Source organism: Sceloporus occidentalis, unplaced genomic scaffold (genome assembly GCF_023333645.1).
Source record: "Sceloporus occidentalis isolate IW3139 unplaced genomic scaffold, rSceOcc1.0.p SCAF_2, whole genome shotgun sequence".
In the NCBI taxonomy this organism is placed as follows: Eukaryota; Metazoa; Chordata; class Lepidosauria; order Squamata; family Phrynosomatidae; genus Sceloporus; species Sceloporus occidentalis.
Window position 1 is genome coordinate 250,762,073 of NW_028316982.1, and position 26,751 is coordinate 250,788,823.

General features: G+C 37.3%; 1 protein-coding gene across 2 annotated transcripts in view; it reads left to right on the forward strand.

The window, feature by feature from the left end:
* Positions 1-26,751, forward strand: part of LOC149319982 (pre-mRNA splicing factor CWF19L2-like) — an 82,167-nt gene that overhangs the window by 38,277 nt on the left and 17,139 nt on the right. For both annotated transcript variants that reach the window (XM_089512715.1, XM_089512716.1), the window contains 3 exons: positions 13,474-13,599; positions 14,149-14,286; positions 24,869-25,081. In XM_089512715.1, the coding sequence (XP_089368841.1) occupies positions 13,474-13,599; positions 14,149-14,286; positions 24,869-25,081 (477 nt within the window). The remainder of the gene's footprint in view (positions 1-13,473; positions 13,600-14,148; positions 14,287-24,868; positions 25,082-26,751) is intronic.

Consider the following 26,751-nt stretch of genomic DNA (forward strand, 5'->3'; position numbering starts at 1 on the left):
GTGCATAGAAGTATGGCCCTGGTTTACCTCCATCGTTAAGTTTCTCCAGTCGTGCTCCAGTGCGGCCGAACATCTTTGGAGAAAGTCGAAACAGTGGCCTAATTTTATTCATTACAAATTTGTTCTTTCTTCCTTCTCACATGCCCTGTCTATGGCAAAACAGAATTATTACAAATCATTGATCTCCGCCAATGAGAGGCGCCCGCAGCGTTTGTTCTCCACCTTCAACACTTTGCTTAAACCTCCCTCTCCTACTGTCTCTTCATCATTGACTCCTAATGACTTTGCTAACTATTTCATCTCAAAGATTACTGCTATTTGCTCTGAGATAGTCCCTCCCGATTCTTCTTCTGCTAATAATCTTCTATCGCCTTCGCCTAAAAAATTTTCTGTGTTTCCTCCTGCTTCTTTGGATGAACTCTCTATGCTTCTGAACTCTTCCAAACCTGCAACTTGTTCTCTTGATCCAATTCTTACTCGTCTTCTAATTTCTATAGCTCCCTCTTTTCTGCCCTCGCTTCTCCATATCTTCAATCTCTCTCTCTCTACAGGCTCTGTCCCTTCGGACTTTAAACATGCTCTCATTTCCCCAGTTCTGAAAAAAAACTTCTCTTGATCCATCCTCTTTGTCTAGCTATCGTTCGATTTCTCTTCTTCCCTTTCTTTCTAAGGTTTTGGAACGGTTTGTTTATGCTCACTATCTTGAGTTTCTTGAAGCCAACTCCGTTCTCGATCCCTTTCAGTCTGGTTTCCGCACACGGCATTCTACAGAGACAGCTCTCACTAAGATTTCGAATGACCTTTTACAGGCCAAGGCTAATGGCCTTTACTCTGTTTTCATCCTTCTTGATTTGTCTGCAGCCTTTGACACCATTGATCACTGTCATCTAGTTGATATACTTTCTGATCTTGGGTTCTCAGACTCTGTTCTCGACTGGTTTAGATCTTATTTGTCAGACAGATCTTTTGCAGTGGTCACAGAAGGTCAGACTTCGTCCTCTGTTCCCTTATCTGTTGGAGTTCCCCAGGGCTCTTTTCTGGGTCCCCTTCTGTTTTTTCTCTACACATTGTCCACTGGTAAACTCATCAGCTCTTTTGGTTTTTCCTACCATCTGTACACTGATGACACCCAGTTGTATCTTTCCACCCCTGACCTTTCTCCAAGGCTTGAACAGCAAGTTTCGTCTTGTCTCACAGCTGTCTCGCAGTGGATGCGCCATTGGCGTTTGAAGCTCAACATGTCCAAGACGGAGCTTCTTGTCTTTCCTCCTAAGTCCACCTTCCAACACTCCTTTTCTGTTTCTGTGGACAACATTTCTATTCAACCAGTCCAGCAAGCCTGTAGTCTTGGTTTTATCTTTGATTCTTCTCTGTCGTGTATCCCTCAGATCCAGACCACAGCCAAGGCTTCTAGATTCTTTTTATACAATATTGCCAAAATCCGATCATATCTCTCCGCCTCTACTGCCAAGATCCTGGTCCATGCCCTAATGATCTCACGACTTGATTACTGTAATGTCCTCCTGGCTGGGCTTCCTCTTTCTCACCTCCGTCCTTTAATTTCTGTCCAGCATTCAGCTGCATGCATTATCACTTCCGCCCACCGCTCTGACCATATCTCTCCTTTGTTGGCATCCCTTCACTGGCTCCCCCTCCCTTTCCATATTCAGTATAAGCTCCTGCTGTCAACGTTTAAAGCCCTCCATGGCTGGCCCCTCCTTATTTATCAGACCTTCTTTCTCCTCACCTTCCCACTCGGACCCTCCGTTCTGGTAGTTAAGGTCGGCTGTCCCAGCCCAGGATTTCCTCTGCCCCATCCCGGATTCGCCCCTTTTCACTCGCTGCCCCTCACTCCTGGAACCTTCTTCCCCCGCGAGCAAGGGCCATCACTTCTTTAACCAGCATCAAAACGGAGTTGAAGACCATCCTGTTCAGAGAAGCGTTCCCAGGCATTGTGTGATTGTCACTTGCTATTTGATGTTCTTTTTTGTTGCCTGTTTTATTGAACCATTTCCTGTATTGCTATGTATTTTATATGTAATATCCAATTATTTCTTAGATTATACATCACAGGCAGGTTTACTCTTACATATTTATTGTTTTTATGTACAGTGCTGTGCAAATCTACAGTGATGTGATATATATATATATATATATATATATATATATATATATATTATAACATCACTGTAGATTTGCAGATAGTTTTACAGTGGATTATTAATTAACATTTATTTAATTGATACGGTGCTTAAGGAGGTGCTGTTTTGTTGTTTGTCAAACATGATAGAAGTCTTGAATCTTCAGAAATTCAGCATAAAAATGTGAGCCAACTGAAATAAATATATGGCCATGGGTATTCAGGAAGTTAGTAACAAAAAGCTTTGGAAGCAAATAATACCATGCTAGTAGGAAAAATAATTGATACCTTTATTAATTATCTGCATTCACACCTCCTAATTATACTGGTATCTAGTGTGTTTGCATCACACCTAAAGTTTGGGTAAACTAGGAACCATAAATCACCCTAATTACTGTATTGTATTGTTAGTTCTGAGCTTTCAGGTAAGAAAAGATTCATTTTGCTCTCAAGGGAGTGGATCTCTTGTGTTGGAATTCAGTGAATATGGCATTGAAATATTAATATTGAAATACAAATTGAAAGCATAAATAACATCAGTGATGGGTTCTATCATTAGAAGGCATTATGGATATGTCTGTATCACTGTCACACTCTTTTCCCCAAAGGCCTCCTTGTCCTGGCCCCATAAAAGAAAATAACATTTGAGAGTCATAAATTCTTAGATGTGTATGTGGGGAGGGAGATTAATATATGTTTCTGGGCAAATCCCGATTGATAGCATTCCAATAAATGAATAAGAGACCCATGTGTCGGTGCCAGTTGCCACATTGATCCCCAAACTGGGAGAAAAGTGGGATAAAAGTCAAATGAACAAATAAATAAATAGTACTAGTACTTTTCCTTGACTATTAGCACCCTACCCAGTGCTCCTATGTATTTATCTTGTGCGTATAATATCATGCTCTTGGGTTCCACATCCATTCACCCCATTTTCATTATGCAAAAACTCTGGTTTTAAGGAAACAAACAAACATCAATCAGATCAGTTAACTAAATTCTCTCCCAGAAGCATAGGAAATGTCACACCTTTAGTGTAAGTATTCAAATGATGAGAACTAGCTGTGAAGTTGACTTGTGCATGGTATTGTTTCTTTTTCTGAGGTCTATCCAAGGTGCTAAAGGGTTCCTTTATATCTTTTTACACTGAAACAGATTAACACAGCTATGTCTTTGAATTCACCATTATCTTGTAGATTTTTTTTTCTAAAGAGCTGGATTTTTTAAATTCAGTAACTACATTTTAAAAAGAGTCTCATCTTTCATTGCTGTGTCAGTGCAAAAGTAACAAAATCAAATTTCTAGACTCAAGTGTGTCATTTTCATATCATTCTTTAATAATTATGTATAAGCTGTAAGAAGCAAATTAATTTAATGAAAGTCTCAAAAGAAAGCATTTCTGGAAAAGTTAAATAGGAGTCATGAAGATAATATTTATATGCATTTATGCATGCATATTTGTTTAAAATAGAGATGTGCGTATTTGGAAATAAAAAGGCAGAGCGCAGTTAATAGTCATTTTGGAACATAGTCACTTTGGGCTCATAAGAGGATTAGAGAATTTATTGTGCCATAGACAGTACTTTTGTAAAATTATGGTTATGTATCAAAAGATTAGAAGAAAAGAATCTCCTCCTTTTCCTCCTCCTCCTTTTTTTGTATTCTGTCACACACAATGGGTGTCTGGATATTTCCTTTGTCTGAAAATGATTTTAGGTGAAGCCAGATGTCTTAGGCTGCTCCATCTTGGGACAAAACTTGTGTGATAGGAATTGCAAAATGAAATTAATGTAGATCCTGTTTATCATAAGATAGAATAACAGCTTCAGCATACTTACTTTCTAGCTTTCTTTCTCTTTAAATAAAGCATGCACAGAGGGGACCACTGCTTTTCAGCTGATATCTTAGTTCAAAGGAGGCCATACTGAATTTCACATCTGACTCCCTCCATAACTGAATTTGGGGCACACTCCATTAGCCTGGTACCCTCCTGCTGTGTTGGTATTAAAACTCCTGTTGGTGATGCTGGATGCTGACACTGGGACTTTTAATCCCAAAATATCTGGAATGGGCAAGAAGGGGGAATCTCAGTAAATGATGTTTCCATCAATATTCATTACTGCTAAGTCTAATTAGTTTCCTTAGAATACAATGCTTTACACACTTTCCAAAAAGTTCCATTGAACTCAGTAGGTCTTACTGTGCATAAGATTGGTCAAATCTAGAATGAATTTGGCTAGATAGTTTAGTTGACATCAAGTACAACCTTTTTGTAATTAAAAGTGGAAGCCTTGCTTTGAGGGAGAATGGAATTGTGCAGTTCTGCATCATAATCTCAATTTCTTAAATATGCTTAAAGGATTATCTTTGTTGTCCCTAAACTTATCTGTTACACCAAGCAGTTAAATTTATGTCTCTTTTAGTTTTTAAAAGCTGTGCAGCAAACATAATGATGAGTATGTTTTTCATTTGTGTTCATTTTGAAGAAATAAAGTCACCTTGTAAAAATTTCATGATATAATAAAGGACTTTGTCAGAACTATGGCTGAAATCAGATATGGGAGAGGGAATTATTAGAGTTAAATCGGGCACAGGTGCTCACTTAAATAATGCAGTAGTTTATGTTCAGTATCCTCATTGGAAGGAACTGGTGGGAGCAGTTAGAAAGTTAAGGATCATGCAAGATGACTAAAGGCACCAGATACCATCTGATCTTGGAACTTAAGCAGGGCCAACCCTGGTTACTATTTGAATCGGAGATCACTTATGACTACCAGGTGCTGTAGGCTACATTTCAGAGAATATATAGGCAAAGCATTTCTGAGTATTCTTTGCGTAAGAAAACCCTATGAAATCTGTGGAGTCGCCATTACTAGACAGGCAACTTCAAGGCTCACACACACTGCACAGAGTTGATGTATGCACCATAATAGAGACTTTGGTTAAATATATATGACAACTTGAGAAAGTTAAGCAGTGGAATGGATGTATAAGGGGAAAAAAACTACTTAAATGGAAATAGCAGTAGCAGGTGAGCTATATCTGCAAGTGTAATGAAATGGATAAGGAGGGAAATTATGAAATTTGACAAGTGACTCATCGAAGAGAAATTGTTAAGAATATAGATTTGGGTGACTGTGAGAGTCTTGAGAACAGACTTCTTAAATAATGTTTAAAACCTCACTTGCCATTGTCATCATTATTCACCATCTAGATTCCTGGGTCATTACAGAGGGAAGGGGTAACAAGTCCCTACTCTCAAGGGGCTTAAGCTTGTGCCTGTTCCTCTTCTTGCCCCCTGCCCCCGGGAGGGTGGGGGAAGGAGTTCCGCCCTTGGAGGGCAGACGTCCTGCCCCTGGAAGCCAAAAGTCCTGTCCCCAGAGGGCAGGTTCTGCAATACCTTTTAATTTGGGCACTCTACCCCTAAAAGGTTCACCATCACTGCCCTATATACTTGCACACACTAATGTTTTCAGTCTTTAATTGGGGTCGGGGTGGTCTGGAGATTGCCACTGATATTTAGAAAAGGCAAAGCAGACTGTCAACTTTTTTCTTTGATTCTGTTTTCCACAAGCGCTTAAAGCTGGTGTGTTGTAAAGTTTGACTTCCAGTGTTGCCAACCCTGGTTCTCATCTTTTTGCTTTGCAGAGCAAGCATTTTACCTAGTGTTGGCTGATGCCAGCAAAACCATTTACACCAAGAGACACTTACCTGGAAATGAGCCCACTTAACTCAGTGGGACTTCCATCTGAGTAAAGGAAATATGCATAGTATTGGGCAGTTGTATTGAGACATGAAAGCATACTGTAAATGAATCCAATATTGAATTAAAAATTAAATTAATTGAAGACATAACTTCAGAAATAATACATAACAGTGGAAGAACTGGAAAGTCACTGATGAATTCTCAACCTTTATCTTTCATGTCTTTCTATTTTCTGTTCCCTCCCTCTATATCCAGACATTAATTTTCTACAGTTTAGCATGGCCCCTTCTTCTGTAAAAAGACAGGGAACTTCAGGCAAGAACAATTTCTTCAGTGGTCTGACTTTGACTCTCTAAGCTTCCCTAGAGGGCTGTTCCCCTTTCATCATAATTTGGTGGTTTCCCAGTTTTTGTATGGGGCTTTAACTTTTTTTCTAAAAGGCTGAAAAGCCTCTCATCAAGCTTATTTACTAACATCAAAAATGCAAGCTCAAATGTCCTGGAGTAATGATTTCCACCATTTTGCCTTTGCTTTCAATGATGGGGAATGTCAGTGTGAGAGCATCTGTGAAGCTGAATTAGGGCTTCAGGCTGAAAGATTTTCTCATCCTGATTTTATATCTAAACTCTAATCTGATAACCCAGTCGGCAAGATTCTGCAGTCAGCTACTAACTCCCTAAGAACAGGCTACTCCCATTTTCTTTTTTATTCCCCCCCCCCCCCCAGTTGGCAGCAGCTACATTGACAGTCTTTTGTTCATTTTTACTCTGATTGTTACTGTCCTCTCAAGAGGCATGCCCCATGTGAAGAGAGGGTGAGTTATAAAATCAACATTTCTGCCCCATTTTCAAAACCTACACTGTATATTAATTAAACTTGAATTGGGACATTTTTGATTCAGTGTAGTACAATTAGGAATGATTTAAATTTTGAAAAGCCATTATAAAAGAGGCTCATCAGTATAACAGTATGTGTAATTGGTGTTCTAAGGTTCATTAGTCAATGGTATCCAGAATGTAAAGAAAACATTTTCATGAAAGTAATTACACAGTTTAAGATGAGTAATTAAGCTAAATTCCTTAGATGAAGATGCCTGGCTTTCTTCCAATGCATCTGGGGTGTGTGGATGATCTTTCAATTAACTGCACAGTTTGTAATATGTGCATATTTAAGTACGTCTGGCTGATGGCAGCCTGACAGCTGAGGCCAGTGAAATTCACTTGTGTGCTTTATTGCTTAGGGTAAAGCATGAAGGGGCCAAGTCTTGTTTGTACACCATAGAGCTGTAATAACCTGGTTGCTCAGATTCACATTCTACTTTGGAAGAAATCAGTTTTTCTACCTGAGACTTTCACTAGTTGTTGCAATTGTGTATTCTCTCATTTTATGGTTGCTACTGTCAGATATGTCTAAGGCTGTTTTAGCCTCTGGCCCCTTAGACTTTACTTCAGCTGGGAATTGGTACAGATGGCCCACAATACAAAGAGGTCATCCAGAGTAAGTACTGAAGGGACATTCCCTCTGGCTAAAGAGTGCAAATAATAATAATAATAATAATAATAATAATAATAATAATAATAATTTTACAGCGCTTTATAAATAAAGGTTAATAATAATAATAATAATTTATTTATATTTCCTGCCTCTCCCTGCCTATCGAGGTGGGATTACAACAATAGAAACAACATTACAAGATAAAAAACTACCTTTTCATATAAAATACACTCAATAAAACAGTAAAGCCGCTATCAATACAATACATAGTGTGTCAGGCTGAATTGGTATCAAAGAAACAGCACAAGCCTCTAGATGATCTAACACAGTGGTTCCCAACCTTTTCTATGCCCCACACCTCTAGAAAATGTTTGATTAATGTTTGCACCCCCTACAAAAGCAGTATCACATTTAAAGATGAAAAGGTCTAATTTCTAATTTTTGAACGACACATTAAATCATGTACAGTATTGTGGGTGAAGAAACTGAACTTTTAAAAAAGGTTTTCGCTCAGTGTATAAATTGCAAATCTAAATTGAGCAATTAGATTCTAGTTTGTTCAAAAAAATGACTTGTGACTCAAGTACAGAAGCCACCCTTTTTTGCACCCCCTAAAATTCCATCTCACACCTTCTGGGGGTGCCTGCCTCCCAGATTGAGAACCTGTGATCTCATTTAAACTCAGAAGCTGCATTGGGAACAGAGGAAGACAGGAACATTTGGGCAGTGAAGAAATGCCTTCAATATTGCTTTCAACAGAACTTCCAATCCCTTCCTTCTGATCACTATTTAGGTCTATACTGATAACTGGGACTGCCCTGTGGCTACCAAAGCATTTCAAGGCAAGCTTAGACAGTCCATTCCAAAGAACAGATATAGTTTTCAAAAATAGTTTTAAAAGCACAGACAAAATAACCACAGCAGCCAACCCTAGTTTTAAAGATAGAAGGACATGTGAAACAATACTGTACAGTATTAACTGCTCACCAGAACCTTCAAAAGAATGGAATTAGCCTGACTTCCCTTGGGGGAGAGTCCCACATTCAAGGTGCTGCTGCTTGAGACAGTCCTGTCACATCAACCCATCTTTGCAGGGTAGTGAGACATGCTAAAGCCTGTCTGCTTAGGATCTCTGATGTCAAGCAGGCTTTTATGGGAGGAGGTAGTCTTTCAGATGTGTAATACAGCTAAGAGTCTTAATGGAAATTGTGTACTTTATTTTGAATGATCTAGCTATTAAGGACATCGAACCTAGTTTCTTTTTCTATTTGCGGATATCACTTATAATGGCTCTGTGATACCATGTTTGGATTAATTTGTTTACTTCTTGGTAGAGAACTGCAGTTGTCCTCGCATCATGTATAGTTCATGCAATATATAATCTGCTCATTAACTTTAAACTTTTTTAAAGCACCAATATCTCCCCCTTTCATTCCTGCAAAAGACTATTGCAACTGTTATCATTTACTTTGGCCATTTAATATTGGGAAGCAGTTGCATTTTAATAGTTGGCAGTTACAAAGTTATCAGGCTATTGTCAACTCCCTTTGCTCAGCTGCTCAGTGTCAAATGGCTGCTCTCTAATTAAATGGTGTACATTTTGGGTCCTTTCATTTTCTGCTATTAAATTATGGATCAGTCTTCTTCTCTTGGAGCTGCACAGATAACACACTATCCTTTGAGATTCTAATTTTTGGTTTTTCAGAGTTGAAATGCATTAATTGATGAGTGTCTCTACCATACACTTTCAGCAGTTCAAGTTGACTTGAGGGATATACACAACTCTTGAATAACCATCTATTTTAGTAATCAAATACTTAATTTGTATGTATTCATGTTGGTGTTGGCAAGATATGATGAATGCAGATGGCCCACATTTAGAAACTTGATTCCAGAGCTTGTGAAAGGAAGACTTAGGTCAGCATACTATTTACAGTAATTTTAAATTTTATATCTATTTTAACCCTGGTTATAGATTATTGCATTTGAATAGGTTCGGTTGTAAATGCTGGATATCTGCAAACCTTGATTTTGCAAATTAGTTACAGGCCTTGTGGGGTAAGCTTGTTTCCCCTGTATTTCTTGCCCAGCCCTGTTTCCTTTGTGGTGTTAACAATGGATTCATGCTGTGTGTACACAATAGCAACTACAATGAAATCCAAAACAATATTCCTAGTCATTCTAGTTTCAATGTCTGGCTTACAACAGTTCCTATTTGCATCAGTGCAAATGTAACCTAGCAAAGATGGTGGAGGAGAATTGCATAAGAGGGAAAACAATGTGCATTCCAGAGTTTAGCTTTGTCTCTTGGTGTGATTGTGCGTGTATGTGTTCCCCTCCCACCTCTTTATCCATTATTTCTGTGCTGGTTTTCATGAAAAATATAATCAAGACCTTAGAGCTCTGCTTTCATAATCACAGAACTTTCATACTCTTTTAGACCTTTCAGGGACAAGCTGTCATTACTGGTATAGCAGATGTGAGGTGGACACATTGTTTATTTGGCGGAAAATGGCTTGGATAGAGATTGATATCAGTGTTTATCAAACCTGACAAAGTCAGTTTTAATGTATCCAGTTTTGATAACATTCCCCTTATTACAGCTAATTTAATCAATTAGCATACAATGAGTTTCTGTTTTCTAATTAATGTGTGGGAGGCTTATGTTATTTTCAAATTATTTATTTATATTTGTTTTTTGTTCTATACATCTGCAGATACTTTCCCTGATGTTTAATACTGCACTACTTAGAGCCGATTCAGATATAATGCTTGGCCCTTGTTAGCTGTGTTTTGAAAACAAATAAACCAACTGTAGGGGTTTTCTCTTGGCTGCCATAGGGCAAATTCTGTTTCTTCTCTAGTGCTAGTAATCGTTTAGAATGGGAGAGGCGGGATACAAACCGCTGCCGCCGTTTGCTCCGCGCGGGAGCTGCAGCAGCCAAACCGTGCGGCTCCCGCGCGGAGCAAAAAAGAAGCTCCATTTCAGAGCTTCTTTTTGCGGCGCCTCTATGATGTCGCGAGGCGCCGCTGGCGCATTCGCGACGTCATAGGCGCCGCGACACGTCTGGACGCTATGCGTCCAGTACGTAAAGATGGCGGCGCCCATGTGGAAGGGGTGCCACCATCTTGTACGTATAGGATACGTACTAGGGTTAGGGGGGTGCAGAAGCACCGCCCCTTCCTAACCCTAGTACATATCCTATACGTACTATATGGCGGTTTGTATCCCGCCAGAGACTCTCCAGATGCTGGTCCACTGCAATTACAATTTGCCCTAGGCAGTTGTTGGTGAATGCTGGGAACTGAAGTACAGTAGTAGCTAGAGTGTCACAAAATTCCCATTCCCCATTTAGAGTATATATTTGTAGTATTAAGGTACTTTTAACCATTTCACAAACCAGTTGAAGCCATGGCTTCAGTGTTGGGCACACGGTTAGTATTACTTTGTTTTCTTCCATATTTTCATGAAAGACTAGGGGAGATTATATAAAAACACATATGTATTATCAATCAATCAATCAATCAATCAATCAATCAATCAATCAGGGCTGTGGTTTCCTTGATTTAGTCTCTCCATCTGGAATACAGTCATCCTCTTTTCTTGCTGCCTTCTTCATTACCAAGCATTATTATCTTTTCTAGTGAGTCTTGCCTTCTCATAATAGGGCCAAAGTACATATACATGTACATACACACACATATATATCCCACCTTTTTTCCAAGGATGGGACACAGGGCAGATAGTGAGACTCATACTACTTAAAGGGTTCAAAAACCAATAAGGAAAACACAGATTCCCAGGAGACCTTATAAATGATAATAAAGTAATCATTATTGAGCAAAGGAACCTCAATGGAAGACTAGAACTTGAAAGGAACATTGGAAAAAGAAACAGCTGATTTAAAATTAATCAAGACATTTCTTTCTACTCCCACAGCTTGAATTAGGATAAAGGATTTTCCCCCCTCATTAACCTACATATGTTCATTAGTTTATCTAGTGCCAAGATGTTTGTGTTACCAGCAGTAACCATTGTGTGAGTGGCCAATATTATTAATGTCATTGTCACAGCTTGTATTTCTTGCATTTCTTTTCCCATCCCATGCTGCCATGTGTATAAACCTGAAGCTGAGGATAATATATCCGATGTGTTTAAAGGCCTCTTAATTTGTAAAAGCTTCCATCATATTTGTTAGTTTTTAAAGTTGCCACAAGATTAGTTGATTATCATTTATTATTTATGCAAATATAAAGAGTAACAGATTCATACCAGGAGAGCTCCTTGTGTGTGTCCACCAGAACGTATATCTTGTTCAATGAAACAAGAGTCTGAAATAAATTAAAAGAGAAATAAAAATGGTTGAAATTGAATTTATCATTGTTAGGAAGAATAGCAGCAATTAAGATGAACATTGTACCTAAAATGATTTTTTTGTTTCAGAACTTGCTAATAATAACAAACCACCATTTAATGCTTGACAAAGAAATACACTGAAATTTGTATGGGCAGGGAAAAAACCCAGAGGGAAATGAAAGATATTAAGGAAAGAGGAGGTTGTTGACATTAAATTTCATTATTATGCTAGTCGATTAACATAGATCACAGATTGGATATCTTTAGAAAATGAAACAGCGCTAAAATTAGAGGGCTTCAATTTAAGATTTGGTTGGCATGCGTATGTGGGGGTATGGTAGCGAAAAATTAACAAAGAATTTGAAGATCACTATATTAGGTGAGTGTTTTTGATGATTTGGAAGATGCAATACACACACACTCTCTCTCTCACACACACACACAGAAGAATACCATTGTGGATCTTCCTGCAAGAAGCCTTTTTTAGAAGATGGCAAATAAAAAACAAAAAGTGAAAAAGTTTAAGATGAAATTAAGAGAAAAACTGGAAATAGAAGGAATACAGAGAAAATCTTGTTGAAAAAAGGAAAATGGTAAATGACAAGCTTCAACTAATATCTAATAGATCAAGAAGTGAAGGAAGAAATTATTAAAGATAAAGTACAATGATAAAATGGGCAAAAAATATTGAACATGAAATAAAACTGGAGCATTGGAAGAAATCTTGGAGAAAAACAGATTCACACTTTGTCAAGATTTAAAAGTGAACTACTTTAAAATGTTGGTATCATATAACTGTAAAATTAGAAAAGATGTATAATAGCAGAAAGCAAAATAATAATATTTAAAAGTATTTTTAATAAAAAAAGACACTTGGTTCTAAGATCGTTTTGTTAGGAACAGTTACTCATCAAATAACATTAGAAAATTGGGGAAAAGTTTGGATGAAAAATTTAAGATTTACTGAAAGTGCTCACCTAATAGAGAACTATTATAAATTATTTGATAGGTGGCATCTATCACCATTAAAATTGGCTAAGATAAGAGGAAACAAAGATAGCAGTTGTTGGAAATGTAAACAACCCAGTGCATCTTATTATCATATGTGAGTGTATTGAAGCGTCTCAATTCTGGAATCTGATTCATGCCAAAAGTAAGGATATTATGCAAATCGAATTTGAATTAAACCCTGAACTATTTTTACTAAATATTACAGAAGATATAAAAGGAAAACTAAACCAACAAGAAGAAGGTGTTATTTTGTATTTGGTTACAGCAGCTCGCCTGATATTTGCTAGATATTGGAAGATAATAAGCACAGAATTATTTGAAGAATTGAAGTTGACAATGGTGATAAAAGGGAAAACTGAGCAACAATTTCTGAGGAAATGGGAAAAAGTTAATAACTTATCGGACTGAAAGCCCTTGGATTTAAGATAGAATGTTAAATCTCATGCCTTTACATTTCAGTTAATGATGGAATATATTAATGACAATATAGATGAACTGCAAAATTTGAGACCTTATAAAGAAAAGATGTTTTTGTATATAATTTATTGTGATATACTGCCGCTCACAATGTAATTATAACCAAGCGGCTATTTTAAACATAGAAAAGGAAACATAATTCTGAATAACTTGTGTGTACTGGTTCCATCTTGCTATGTTTAGAAGATGTGTTCATTCTTTAAATGAAAATATGGCACATATTTTATTTCATTTAAAAACAAAACAAAACTCTTATGTTGTCTGACCTGTTTTCATACTTTGATACAGACCACAGCCTTTCAAGAAGATCATGAAGTTGTCTTGGTTAGAACTGACAAAACTGGGAGAGCTTGGCCTGTTAATACGTCACGAGACTCATTCGATTCTACAGGCAAAAGAAGGAAAAAGCAGATGGTATGTGTGTTTGTGTAATAATTTTTAAAATTTTCAATTCTTAGAATATATTTGATAATGTATTTGAGCAGAATTGACCATGAACACCAAAATCCATGTAAGAAAGTGTTTAAACCATTTTAGAATGCTATAAAATAGAGGGAAAGTGGCAGTTCTCTTCCACTCCCCGCTCCAATTCTTTTCTCATGTCCATTATGGCTAGTTGAGCCAGGTCAGGAATATCTCCCTAGGAAATGATAAGAATTGTGATTTGTGAATATACTTACCAGTTCATTTCTCTCGGTGCAACAGTATTTGCTTTTATGTTATCTGTTTTGATACTTTCAATAGCCTTTTAAAAAGGCCATTGTGGTGATGGTTTTGATGAGAAATTATTATGAATTCTTTCTTATATCAGTTTGTAGTCACTTTTCTGAAGGTGTAACATTTTGTAAAATTCAGTGCTGATTTTGGAATTGTTTAGTCCTATACAGTTTTTAGTAATATTCATTTTGAAATAGCTAGTAAATCATACCAAATTAACCTTCATTTCTTGGTATTCATTTTCAGATCAATACTCATGTCGACAAGGAAAGGGTTCGCTATTTTCAAGACGACGATAATCTGAGCCTGAAGGATTTGGTCAGAAATGAAAAAATGAGAACAGCAGAGGATCAAAATAAGCTTTTCATGAGAATGGCATCAAAGGTAAGACTGATATGTTTGAATTTATGTTAAAAGTTAAATAACATTTTCAATACTTTTTAAGCAATTATTTTCAATTTCCTTACTTTTTTGGGGGGGAAAGCCTTTAAAAGTCCTTAATCCAATTGTTAGATCAATGGATGCACTGTAATTTGGACTTGGCTAAAATATCTTCATGCCTATAAGTGAATATTGTAAGATTCAGGAAAACTGGGTTAGTACTATGATTCATTCAATTATATTTTACAAATATGTGAGGCATTTCATTTGTATGGATGAGCATTTGAATCACTCCCTCCATCCTGTGGTATTCAGGATTTATAATACATTTAAAGAATACCTGGTCATGTTCCTTAATAATCCTGTGTGTGTTAGAAGTAAATCCTGTTCTCTTTAAAGTAATTTACATGCAGATAGGAGTGTATAGAGTTGTAGCCCTAATTTTTTGTATAGTGGTAATTTCCAGGAAACTTGGTGTTCCATGAAACCTAGGCTGAATCCTCACTGCAGAAATAATCCAGTTTGATACCACTTTAACTGTCATGGCTCAGTGCTATGGAATTCTGGAAATCGTAGTTTGTTGTGGCACCAGAGCTCTTTGACAGAGAAGGTTAAATGTCTCACAGTTCCCAGAATTCTATAGCATTGAGCCATGACAGTTAAAGTGGTGGCAAACTAGATTATTTCTGCAATGTGGATGCAGTTGTGTGAGACATATGTTAACCTTAAAAGCTTGCTCTAGTGGAAGCTTGATTTTCCCTTCTAGAAATTTGGAAGATGGTTTCAAGTTATGGCTGGCATTACTTAAAAGCCTCCGACAGAACAATGTTCTGTGATACAGTGCTATGAAACTGATTGTCAAATGTAAACAAAATGGCAGTTGAGATTAAGGTCCTTTTGCTCTAAAGCACAGGTAGGCATTTATGGTCTTTCTTATGTTGCTGGATATACACTACAATCCCCAATATCTGTTACCAGAAAAGCAAAGAGTAGGGAAAATGGTGACCACTTTCTTGTCCTTGCCACTTCTCTGCTCCAGATCACTTTGTCCTAGCTCACCTTTTCTCTTTTAAAGCAAGATGTATTTGGGTGTGATCAAGCCTTCATGGGAAACAGAAACCTGGGCAAGCAAAGGAAACCTAAGCCTTAAATCAGATGTGGACAGAATTGGGGCTTCTGCCATGTAGATTGTTTCATAACACTTTGACATGTATTAATCAGAAGCAGTTGCTAAATAGTGAAGACTACATCCCCAGCTTTCATACACTATGTTCCAAATGTTAACCTAAATCTAAGATATTCTGACAACAAAAATCAAAGTGGCCAATACAGCTGCATGTGACAACCAATATTCATATTTTACAGGTTTTCAGTTAATGTTTCATAGATGAGCAGTTAGCATAAGGGTCATTATCTCCCCCCCCCTTTAATTTTCTGTAGAATGTTTGGAAATCAATAGCTCTTGCTATCACCCCGAGATTACCAGTAGCTTCTGATCCATCTTGTCTTAAATCAGTGTGAAATAGCATCCTATATTGGCTATCATATTTAGAGAGAGGGGAAAAAACAGTGTTTCGGGATTTGGGAACAGATAAAGAGATTTACTCTTGGCTTTCTAGTGTTCCTTGCCAGGTAAAAGCCTTGAAATGTTGACTCCTCTAAAATCCCTTAAAAGGCCCCAGTGTTATCTAGAGAGAGAAGGTGACTGGACCAAAGTCCCGCAGTAAGCATTACCACTAGATGGGAATTTAAATCCAGATTTTCCTAGGCTAACTCTAGTGCACCAGACATTTTACTGAGCTTTCAGCGTGTATGTAATTGTAATATATTCTTATAACACTGCTTCTTAAAATATTAATGTCTGAACTCTGAAGTCAAACTTTAAAATGAAAAAGTAGTGATTTGATTTTTTTTCTCCAGTTAGGGCCAGCCTCTGAACTATTTTGTCATTTTTATTAATGAAGTGCAGAGTATTGACACCCAAATAATGACTTTCTGTTCCATGCTTTCATTTGGGAAAGAAATGAAAAACATATCAATTGAAATGAATGTCATCTTTAAATTGCTAAAAGTCTAAAAAGGATATTTTTCCTGGAATATGAGAAAAGTGGCCCTTTAGCATTGTACAGGACTTTCATTCATCTTTTTGATTGGATTGCTGATTGCTGGCTTTGGTGTGCCTGTATCAAGAGTAGAAAAATTGGTCAAAAAGTGCAACTGTGTTATGTTTAGGCTAAAAAAAACAACCCCTTAATTAATTATATTTAGGTTTCTCATCCACCCACCTGCTGTGGGGGAATGGGTAAGGTTATAAAGCATAGGGCACAGTATTGACCCCTGTGGAACCCTACAGGCTGATTGTCAAAAGGCTGAACAACAGTTCCCCAGTACCACACTCTGGAAACATTCAGCCTCTTGGCTGAATACATGAAGTTGCTGGGAGAGGTCATCTTGAACTTTGGGGTTGGGTGTCGTCAGTATGCTGATGATACCCAACTCTATCTCTCCTTTACAAATGATGGTAAGGAAGCAGTGGTGTCACTAGGGTTAGTGTCATCTGGTGTGATAACTCAAGGTGTTACCCCTCAACTGACCTCCCATTTCACACCATATAGAATCCTTAGTAATGCTTTTTTGCGCTAATGTTACTCATAAAGCATAATTCCCATATTACTGAATGTCAAATTAAAATTATACCTTCAAATTTTACACTATCATATACACAACCCAAATGTATTTATGTATACATAGTGAAGTTTTGGTTGAAATTGGATTTTTTTTAAAAAAATACATATTTTTATATCAAATTTTTAATTAAAAATCAAAATTTAAAAAAATTCTGGGGTCTCTCATTTCTTCTCCCACTGAGCTTCACCCCATTCCCACCATCTCTTAAAGTATTTTAAAGGTAAGCAGGTGAATGCCACAGCCCCTTTCTGCCAAAAGGTAGGTGTTTGAGGAGCAGTGGTGTTGCCCCCCCCCCCCCTTTAGAGTGTCACCTGGTGTGGTCTGCACCCTCTAGTAATGCCATTGCAAGGAAGGTCTTGTAGTACTGAATTGTTGTTTGGATGTAGTAAAGGACTGGATATGAGTGAATATACTAAAGCTTAATCTGAAATGGCAAAACCCTTGTATTTTGGAACACATATTTGCCTGATCGGAAATACAGAACAAATAATCATAAACAAACACAAAGGTCCGTTTATCCTGAAGAATATTTAGCTAAACCTGGCCTCATGGCTCACTCAATAGATGCTCCAATTTCTTATTTAAAGAGCAAACATTTTCTTCTGGCAAAAGCTGAAGGCCAGTTCATAGTAGATTTTATTCTGTTTCTTTGATTTACTGTATCCCAGTTCTTTTAAAAAGGTTTTATTTTATGTTATTTTTGGCTGAACTAAAAAACTTTTTAATGACATTATACTGTTGGTTAGTCTCTGTGTTTCTGCATTCAGCATGGGAGTCTGTTAGATTTCACTTGTATGTAAACCTATCTAAGCAGATGGTTTTCATGCTCTATAGAAATTACTGGTGAATGTTCAGGGCAATGTTGGAATAAAACAGTCTTGAAATAATCAGCTTTTTACATACTTGTAAATTAAAAAGCATGTACTATTGGGAAGAGAAAAAGAAAACTGGTAGTAATGGCCTACCTCAAGAAACACAGCTTTGCATTACAGGTATTATTTTTGAGGACCTCTCAAGGTTTTGACTGCAGCACTGGATCTTTTGAATAAATATTTTTTAATAAAGAAAAATGAAAATATTTTCAAAGTTAGGAAATGAAACCCTCTTGGTATTGTACTACGAATCTCCCTCCATTGCAGAGCCCATCATTTTCTTGATCTGCTGTTATTGGGAGATCATATCTTGCCTAGCTGATGTGTTTAAAATATTCCTTGGTGTGTGTGTGTGTGTGTGTTTTAAATGAAGAAATATTAGCTGTAGCTTTTCTTTAGCAGTATCTCTAGCAGCAAGGCTTCCTCTCCACAATACATTATGTGCAGACAGAAGGTTCCACCACTGCATAGATACAGTATGTATTTCATAGTCCTATTTGAATGCCATAGTCACTCTTTTCTAGGTGCCTGTAATAGAACTATGTACTGTTTTTATTACCTATTTATTGAAAACATAAGTCCAAAACACACTGCAGAAAAAATCCAGTTTGATACTGCTTTAACTGCTTTGACTCAGTGCAAGGGAATCCTGGGAATTATAGTTTATTGTGGCACCAGAGCTCTCTGACAGAGAAGGCTAAATGTCTCACAAAACTACAATTCCCATAATTCCCTAGCATTGAGTCAGGACAGATAACTTTGTCTCAAGCTGGATTATTTCTGCAGTGTGTTTTGGATCATAGGGTATATTCCAATATTCAATCATGTGGGCTTGCACTTTGCTGAAATCAATTAGCATGAATTCTGTATTCAGTTGGCATCTTGCATGAAAGCTGAAATAGAAAGATCATCTTCTGCTTGTATATGAGGTGCTCTAGATTAGAACCTGCCTGATACAGTGCTGGCAGATTCTTGTAGAAATTCTTGTAGAACAGCACTAGTGGATCTTCTCCTTTTATTCTATTGGCTACTTTGGATCCTAATCTACATCAGTGATAAAAATCATAGTGGAATATGACTGTTTAATAGAACAGCTTTTTTATTTCAGTAGGAAGAAACTATTGGCAGGCATTCTATTAATAAATGAATTAGTAAGCAAACTCAGATGTCAGCAGTTATGGTGGGGATTAAACAGCTAACAAGGAAATTTACATAATGAAACCTTATCATTACAGTATTTAATTAAGACTAGAGTAAAACGTGTCATTCTTTAAAATTCGTTTTCTTTAAAGGTGAATATCAAGAATAGTTGCATTGTTCTTTTCATATTCCCAGTCTATTTGGCTGAAACCTTTTGTTATTCACAGATACCCCTGGTATTCTAGTTTGTCAGTTTCCTGTAATATATTTGGAGTACTACATTCCTGAAATATAAGTGCTGCCATCTAAAATGGATGATGTCAATGTTGCCATGGCAATTTAAAATCGCACTGATCCAGTTTACACAATTTATATACCTTTTTTTTGTTCTGGCAATTTTTCAGAGTGCAGCATCTCTGCTTACATTCATGTATGGGATGTATCGTGAATTATGATTATGTTAGTGTTATTACTGGAAGAAATGAAAGTTCAGTGGGTGAATGCAAGGAAGAATTACATCAGCTGCCGAAAGATGATGAATGAAAAACTAGTTACAAAACTGTAGTAATAAATAGAATCAAATACGCAAGTATGTGTTGTTACAGGATTTTATATAAGTTTTGGCCTTTTCTCTACCTTTTTTTTTTTTGAGGTAGCATTCCTGTTCAAAAGCAGGTATTTTAATATTAGTTGCTGTTTCCTCATCTCTGTGTATTAATGATCTCTTCTAGTGTCATAAACTTTTGTAAAAACCATAATCACATTTGAAAACTGGAAGAAGGAGAAATAAAAGTCTTGGTAAATTTTGCACTTGAGGATGCTATCCAATAGTAGTACTTCTATGCATTTGTTGCAGTGTACCCCTAGATAATCTGATGAGATAGAATCATAGAATCATAGAGTTGGAAGAAACCACAAGGGCCATCCATGCCATCCCCCTGCAATGCAGGAATTCACGATCAAAGCATTCCCAACAGATGGACAGCCAGTCTGTTCTTAAACTAAAAAGCATGTACTATTGGGAAGAGAAAAAGAAAACTGGTAGCAATGGCCTACCTCAAGAAACAAAGCTTTCCATTACAGATATTATTTTTGAGGGCCTCTCATAAGGTTTTGACTGCAGCACTGGGTCTTTTGAATAAAAGTTAGGAAATCTCCAAAGAAGGAGATTCCACTACACTCCGAGGGAGTGTGTTCTACTGTCGAACAGCCCTTACTGTCAGGAAGTTCTTCCTAATGTTGCAGTGGAATCTCTTTTCCTGTAGCTTGCATCCATTGCTCCAAGTCCTGTTCTCTGGAGCAGCAGAAAACAAGCTTGCTGCCTCTTCAATATAACATCCCTTCAAATATTTAAACAAGGCTATCATATCACTATACTTCCAGTGAAGTGAAGACAACAGAAAACTCAAATGAAAGGAATTAATTCAGTTTCGCTAGAGATCTAGCTACTTCGCAGACTGGCATCCTAATGTATTTATTCCAGGTCTTTCTCCATCTGTTTCAGTTAAACAGTATCTCTTTAAAGTTATTGTGACCAGATCTGTACAAATATTCCACATGAGTTCACTACTACTTGGCCATTACTTTTGCACTAGTCTCAGCAGCTCTGCTGTTTCCTTTTTTATGTTGAAGGATAAGGTCTCTCATTTTTTTCTCTTTTATGATATTTTCTCAAAAATAATAAATTAATGAAATGGAAGACACTAAAAAAAATCTCCTGTTCTCTCTTTCTGTACTTCAGAGTAACTTTTCTCACCAGAATGGAGAAAGTTGTTTGACCTAGAATTCTTTTACCTGTATATTGTTGTTTACAAAGCACAATACATGTAGAAGAGAATACAGTACCAATTTAATATTTGGAATTATGGTTTTACACATGGATAAGAGACTAGGTATTGTTAAAAGATTCAGGACAAACAAATGGAAACATATCATGAAGTGCATAGTTCAAATGGTGGAATTTGGTGCTATTTAGTTACTACAGACTAATTTGGCCACCAATTTGATTGATATTAACTACTTCAAGTCTACTTCAATTTATGGCATCCCAATGAATAAGAGACCCCTAAGTCGCCCTGTCTTCAACAACCCTGCTCAGGTTTTGGAGACTCAGGGCTGTGGATTCCTTGACTGAGTCTTCTTCCTGCTGCCTTCTACCATGCCAAGCATTATTATCTTTTCTAGTGAGTCATGTCTTCTCATAATATGTCCTAATTATGACAGTCCCTGCTTAGTCATCTCGGCTTCTAGGGAAAGTTTAGGCTTGGTTTATTCTAGAACCTGTTTATTTGTCTATTTTGCAGTCTATGATATCTGTAGAACTCTCCTCCATCACCACATTTCCAATGAGACAACTTTCTTATCAGTTTTTTTCATTGCCTAGCTTTCACAGCCATACACAGAAACTGGAAATGCAATGGCATGGAAAATCCTGACTTTACACTTGACTGTCTTATCTAGTTCCTTCAAGGCCTAGTCTTCTTCTGATTTCTTGACTGAAGTCACCATTTTGATGGATGACTGAGCAAAAGTCTAGGAAATCTTTTGATTATCTCAGTGTCTTCATTCTCAGGCAACCAACGAAGAACATTTTAAAGGAGACATAAATGGTGGAGTAACTTTGACATCTGGTTGGCCACTGTGACATACTAGATGTTGGGCTAGACAGGTGACTTGTCTGCTCCAGCAGGGCTGGAGAACTGGCTCTCACAATAACAAATGTATGGCATACTTACACAGATGTGCTTGTGCGCTGTGGTGACAAGTACAGTGACAGTACAATGGCTTAATTTTGCTAGGTTCATATTACTTTCAGAAGCAAGCAACTGAACATGACAGAACCTTTTTAGATTGCAAACTGAAATTGACAAATCTGTTTGACAATGCACAGAAAAAGGAGTTGGCAAACACAATCTTTGTATTGCATCTTTGGGTGGCACAATATAGGGGACAAAACATGATAGCAAAATATCACTAAATAAAATGAATGCAGGGATGGAGTAATTTTGATTTTGCTCACTTTCTTGCATCTAAATAAGGCTAGATGAGCATTCATGTAGTGATGACAAGTGAGTACACAGTTAGGGCAAGGACAAGTGGCCTTTTCAGTTATACATTAAAATTTATTAATTGCATTTTTAAATTATTTGAATTAATACCACAAATGAAAAACAAATGTTAAACTCTGTTGGCGTAAGTAAACAATGCTATCTGATATTATTTTTGCAATGTGTATAAGATAAAATTAAGTATTATGTTGTCAGTATAATGATGGAAATGAGATATATCTTGTTTTTTCTAAAGCACATGATAGCTAGATTAACCTCTTTTGATACTGTTCCCAGAATGTACAAGTCTGTTTTGTATAATTTTTTAATCTAAAGTAGTATTTTCATCAGTGATGAAGTTTATTGCATGGTAACAAAGATGCTGTGAATTCTCACACTTTGTATGGATTACGTTGTACATTTTAAAAAGCTTTCTGGGAAGCATTAATGTGGTTTCTATAGAAACTTCATGAAAATGTTTCAAAGACCTGAATTGTATTACAGATTAGAACATATCACTCTTCTCCAATACATTATAGTTTTCCTCTGAGAAATAATAATGTAATATCCTCTTAATTTTGTTGAAGACCACTCCCTTTGTGTCGTGTCTTTTTAGATTGTAAGCCTGAGGGCAGGGAACCACCCAATTAAAAAGATTGTATGTACAGGGCTGTGTAAATTTCCAGTGCTTTATAAATAAAGGTTAATAATAATAATAATAATACTAATAATAATATTTTCAAGAGTGGCTATTAATGGTTAGAACAAAATAGTGAAGCAAGTGAAAATGGGAATGTTTTCCCAGGTTTCTTTCTTCTGATGCTGATTTTCCTGAAGTAAGACCCAGAAGAACTTTACATAAAGGGTTGACTCCCTTTCCATTACCTTCCTCCCCCAAGTCATCATTCCTAAGCTACTGCAATTCCCCCTCCTGGCCTTCATTCAGTCTGCCTGAAGTCTCACTTAGATATTCAGTATCTTCTTCATGCAGACTCTCCTGATTGTTCCTTAGTATGAAGAACTTAACATGACCTAGGTTATTCTCAGATAATCAAAAGAATCTTAAAGTTTGAAGGCATCACAAACGCCATTTAATCCAACCACCTGTCATGCAATCACTCTCAAAAGATACCCAAACAACCTTGGTTTAAAAACCTCAAGATGGAGATTCCACCATGCATGGAAGCAGTGTATCCCACTCTTTAACAATTTTTACCCTCCCAGCACAGATAGCTGGCTACCTTCAGTTAATGAAGTTGATGTATTATGATGGACATAACGACTTTAACAGAAAATTTGTACCAGAGGTACTATATCTCTGTTTTCTCTGCTCCAAGTAAAATGTACCCAGCTTCTGAAACCATTCCTTATAGTGTGAAGTCGAAGGCTTTCATGGCCGGCATCCATAGTTTTTTGTGGGGTTTTTGGGCCATGTTCTATAAGAGGAATAAACTCTAATAGAACATGGCCACATAGCCCGAAAAACCCACATTCCTTATAGTGCTTGGTTTCCAGACTTTTGTCTATCTTAGTGGCCCTCCTCTAAACATCTTCCAGCTTGTCAATATTCTTCGTCAATATTCTTCCTGAAGTGTGTCGCCCAGATCCAGACACAGTATTCTGGGTGACATTGTCTGACCAAAGCAGAATCGAGTGATACTGTTACTTTCCTGTAATACTGTTGATGAAGCCTAGAATTGCATTGGCTTTTTTAGCCATGGCACCACACTGTCGACTCATGTTTAACTCCTGGTTGACTAAGACCCCTGTTTCATTTCCACATGTGCTGTTATCAAGCCACATGTCTTCCCAAGATGTTCATTTCATTTTTCCTCTCTTGATGTAGTACTTTACAGTTATTCTTACTGAAATTAATTTTGTTACTTTTGGGCCAGATCCCCAATCTTGTTCTGGTCATTTTTATCTTGATTCTGCCCTCTTCTACCCTTCCTAATTTGCTGACATCTGCAGATTTCTTCTGTTAATTCCTGTGGCTCCATCTTCTGCATGTTCCATTTTGTTTCTATATTTTCTCTCCTTGTCACCCTAGATTCTTGTTTTGTTATTATGTCTTAAATCCTGAACTCTTCCTGGAGGCCAGTATGACTGAACTGAGGCTGTCATAACACATCTTGAGAAGGCAGGACTCATTAGAAAAGACAATAATACCAGGAAAGGTGAAGGGTGGTAGAAAGAGAGGAAGACTGCATTCTAAATGGATAGACTCAATCACAGTCCTGAGCCTGGAGCAGTTGAGCAGAGCAGTTAAGGAGAGGGGACTTGAAGATGCCTCATATACAGGGTCCCCATGAGTCAAAGCTGACTTGAGGGCAACTAACAATAGCAACAAACCTGTATTGCAGGGTTAGGTAAGCAGGCTTACCTAACTTCTGCCCCTGGATCCTCTGGGGCTATAGTTGCTTCCAAAAATGTCCTCCTGGTGGGGAAAAAGCTGGAAGTAAATGCAAATTCAATTTGCTTTTCCAAAATAGGTTTTTAGATGTAAAGCAGTGTGTAGGCTATATTCAATTTAAAAGGTGAATTACTGTTCCTGGAGGACTTCAAGTGAGGCAGTCTGGGATTTCCCTCCCAGAAAAAGTGATCCAAGAAAACATGGGGTGGGTTCAGGGCCCAGAGAAAGTAGCCTTAGGGACTACATATGTCTCCAGGATCTCTTTTGCTTATGCCATGCATGCTGGTCAATGGCCAGGGTCTTAAGACTATGGTTGCCAGATATGCCTGTCTAATGCAGAATATAAACATTCAGATTGGGATCTGTCCTGTGTTGTACTGTACTTTCAGTACTGTCCTAACTGGCTAAATTTTGCTTTTGCTCAGTTTTCAGATAAAACGGATAGAGACTACTACACTCTGGATGACATGTTTGTTTCCAAAGCGGCAAAGGGTGAACAGAATGAAGTGGAGGAGAGAAGGCAGAGGAGCCAAGCCATCCGTGAGCATCAGCAACTTGCTGCACGTATGGAAAAGTGCCCTCACTGCTTCGGTAGCCTTGAGCTTCCAAAACATCTGATCATTGCAATCGGTAACAAGGTAAGAAAGCAACATAGCTAATTTTGCTTCGCACATGGGAAGAAATGAAAGAGGGCTGTTTTTCTGCTATGACTTTATGAGATTAAAAGTAAGATTGCTTCTTGTGACATGAGTTATTGTCTTTGAATGTTCTTGGCCTTTCCATTTAAGGGGAAAGAGTCACAGAATGTAGCAAAAATGATATGACTGTCTTGACTGATCAAGTTAATCTCCTTCAGTCCTTCAGATTTGCAGATGACCTTGCATCAGTGATATACAAGAACTGAATATTTAAGTTGTGTAAAGGGGGTAAATAATTGGAAACCAAAGCAGAGTTCAGTACTAAGAGGAAAAGGGTCATTCAGAAGAAATTGAAATTAGAAGCTGTAAAGAAAATAAGGTCCACAAAGGCAAAGCAAAGTCATTTAGATATTAAGAAGTCATATGGAAAGTCTTCTCTTTTTGAAACTGTTTTTGATTTGTTGTAAAAAAAATGGAACTGTTTAGTTTTGACTTTTTAATGTTTCCTTTCCAAAATATTCAGTCCAAAGTATATGTTATGATAGCATAATACACAGAAGGAATATGATTGTGTTTGATTGTCAAAGTGACCCAACAACTAAACCAAAATACATATAAAAGTTTCAACAAAACACATTTAAAAAAAATCCACTTAACAACAGCAACAACAATACTTTACCAGAATGAAGAGCGCATGCTTAATGTTAATCTCAGTAAAGTTTGAGGGGGACAAGCAGCCAAAATGTACAGCAGCAGAAGATGAGGAACATATCTACTGTAACTTGCTAGCTGTCTCTTTTGCTTCATACATTACCTCCAGTATTTTCTACTCCATTATTCTTCCCTATTTCCTCGCTTCTCCAGTTATTTGATGCAGTGTAAAAGCACCAAGCTTTATAATGATGTCCGTGTTTCAAAATGTAGTGAAAACATTGTATGTAGTCAGCCAGACGGCTCTGTAAACAAATGACCATATGATCTTCTGTAGACAGTTCAGTGGCAGAGTCTTTATTTAGCAGGAAAGGTCCTGCTGCTGAGCAGTGCCATTAGCCTTCCTTCTGAAACCTTCAGACTATCGAAATCTAAGAAAGGATGTAAGAAAGAAGGCACTTACATGGAAGTTTGATTATTTGTTTAGTGCACTGCTCTGGTGGCAATACCCTTTTCTGGCTTGTCTTCTTAGAAGTTATTAGAGGAAACTGGCTCTAAGATGGAAGAAGTCATTTTCGAAAGCCATGCCGTTTCTTTAGAGGGAAGTGCTTTTGTAACTTGCTAATTTAGAGGCAGTTACATTTCTGTTTTTGCAAACTACATGAAGCTTATTCAGCCATAGTTCTCTTGCTCTTGAGGCTCACCAGATGTGCAGTAGGAGAATCTTTCATTTCGCCCACACGTGGGCATCTCTCAACCCACAGAGGTTGGAGAAACAAGCACTTTTTGAGATCTATGACAACATTGGAATTCTGGAGGATCCCAAGGACCTTAGTTCCAAATTGTGATGTGAGGTCTGAGATGCAGAGAAGTGTTTGCAAAAAATACCAGCAGGTGACTGAATGGTGACTGCACATTGAAGAATTTATCATCAGAATTAAATATTTCTGTTAAGTGTGTTTTATCATAGTGAGAAACACTGCCAGTAGTTTCTCAGGAACTAGTACTAGTCTCAAAGA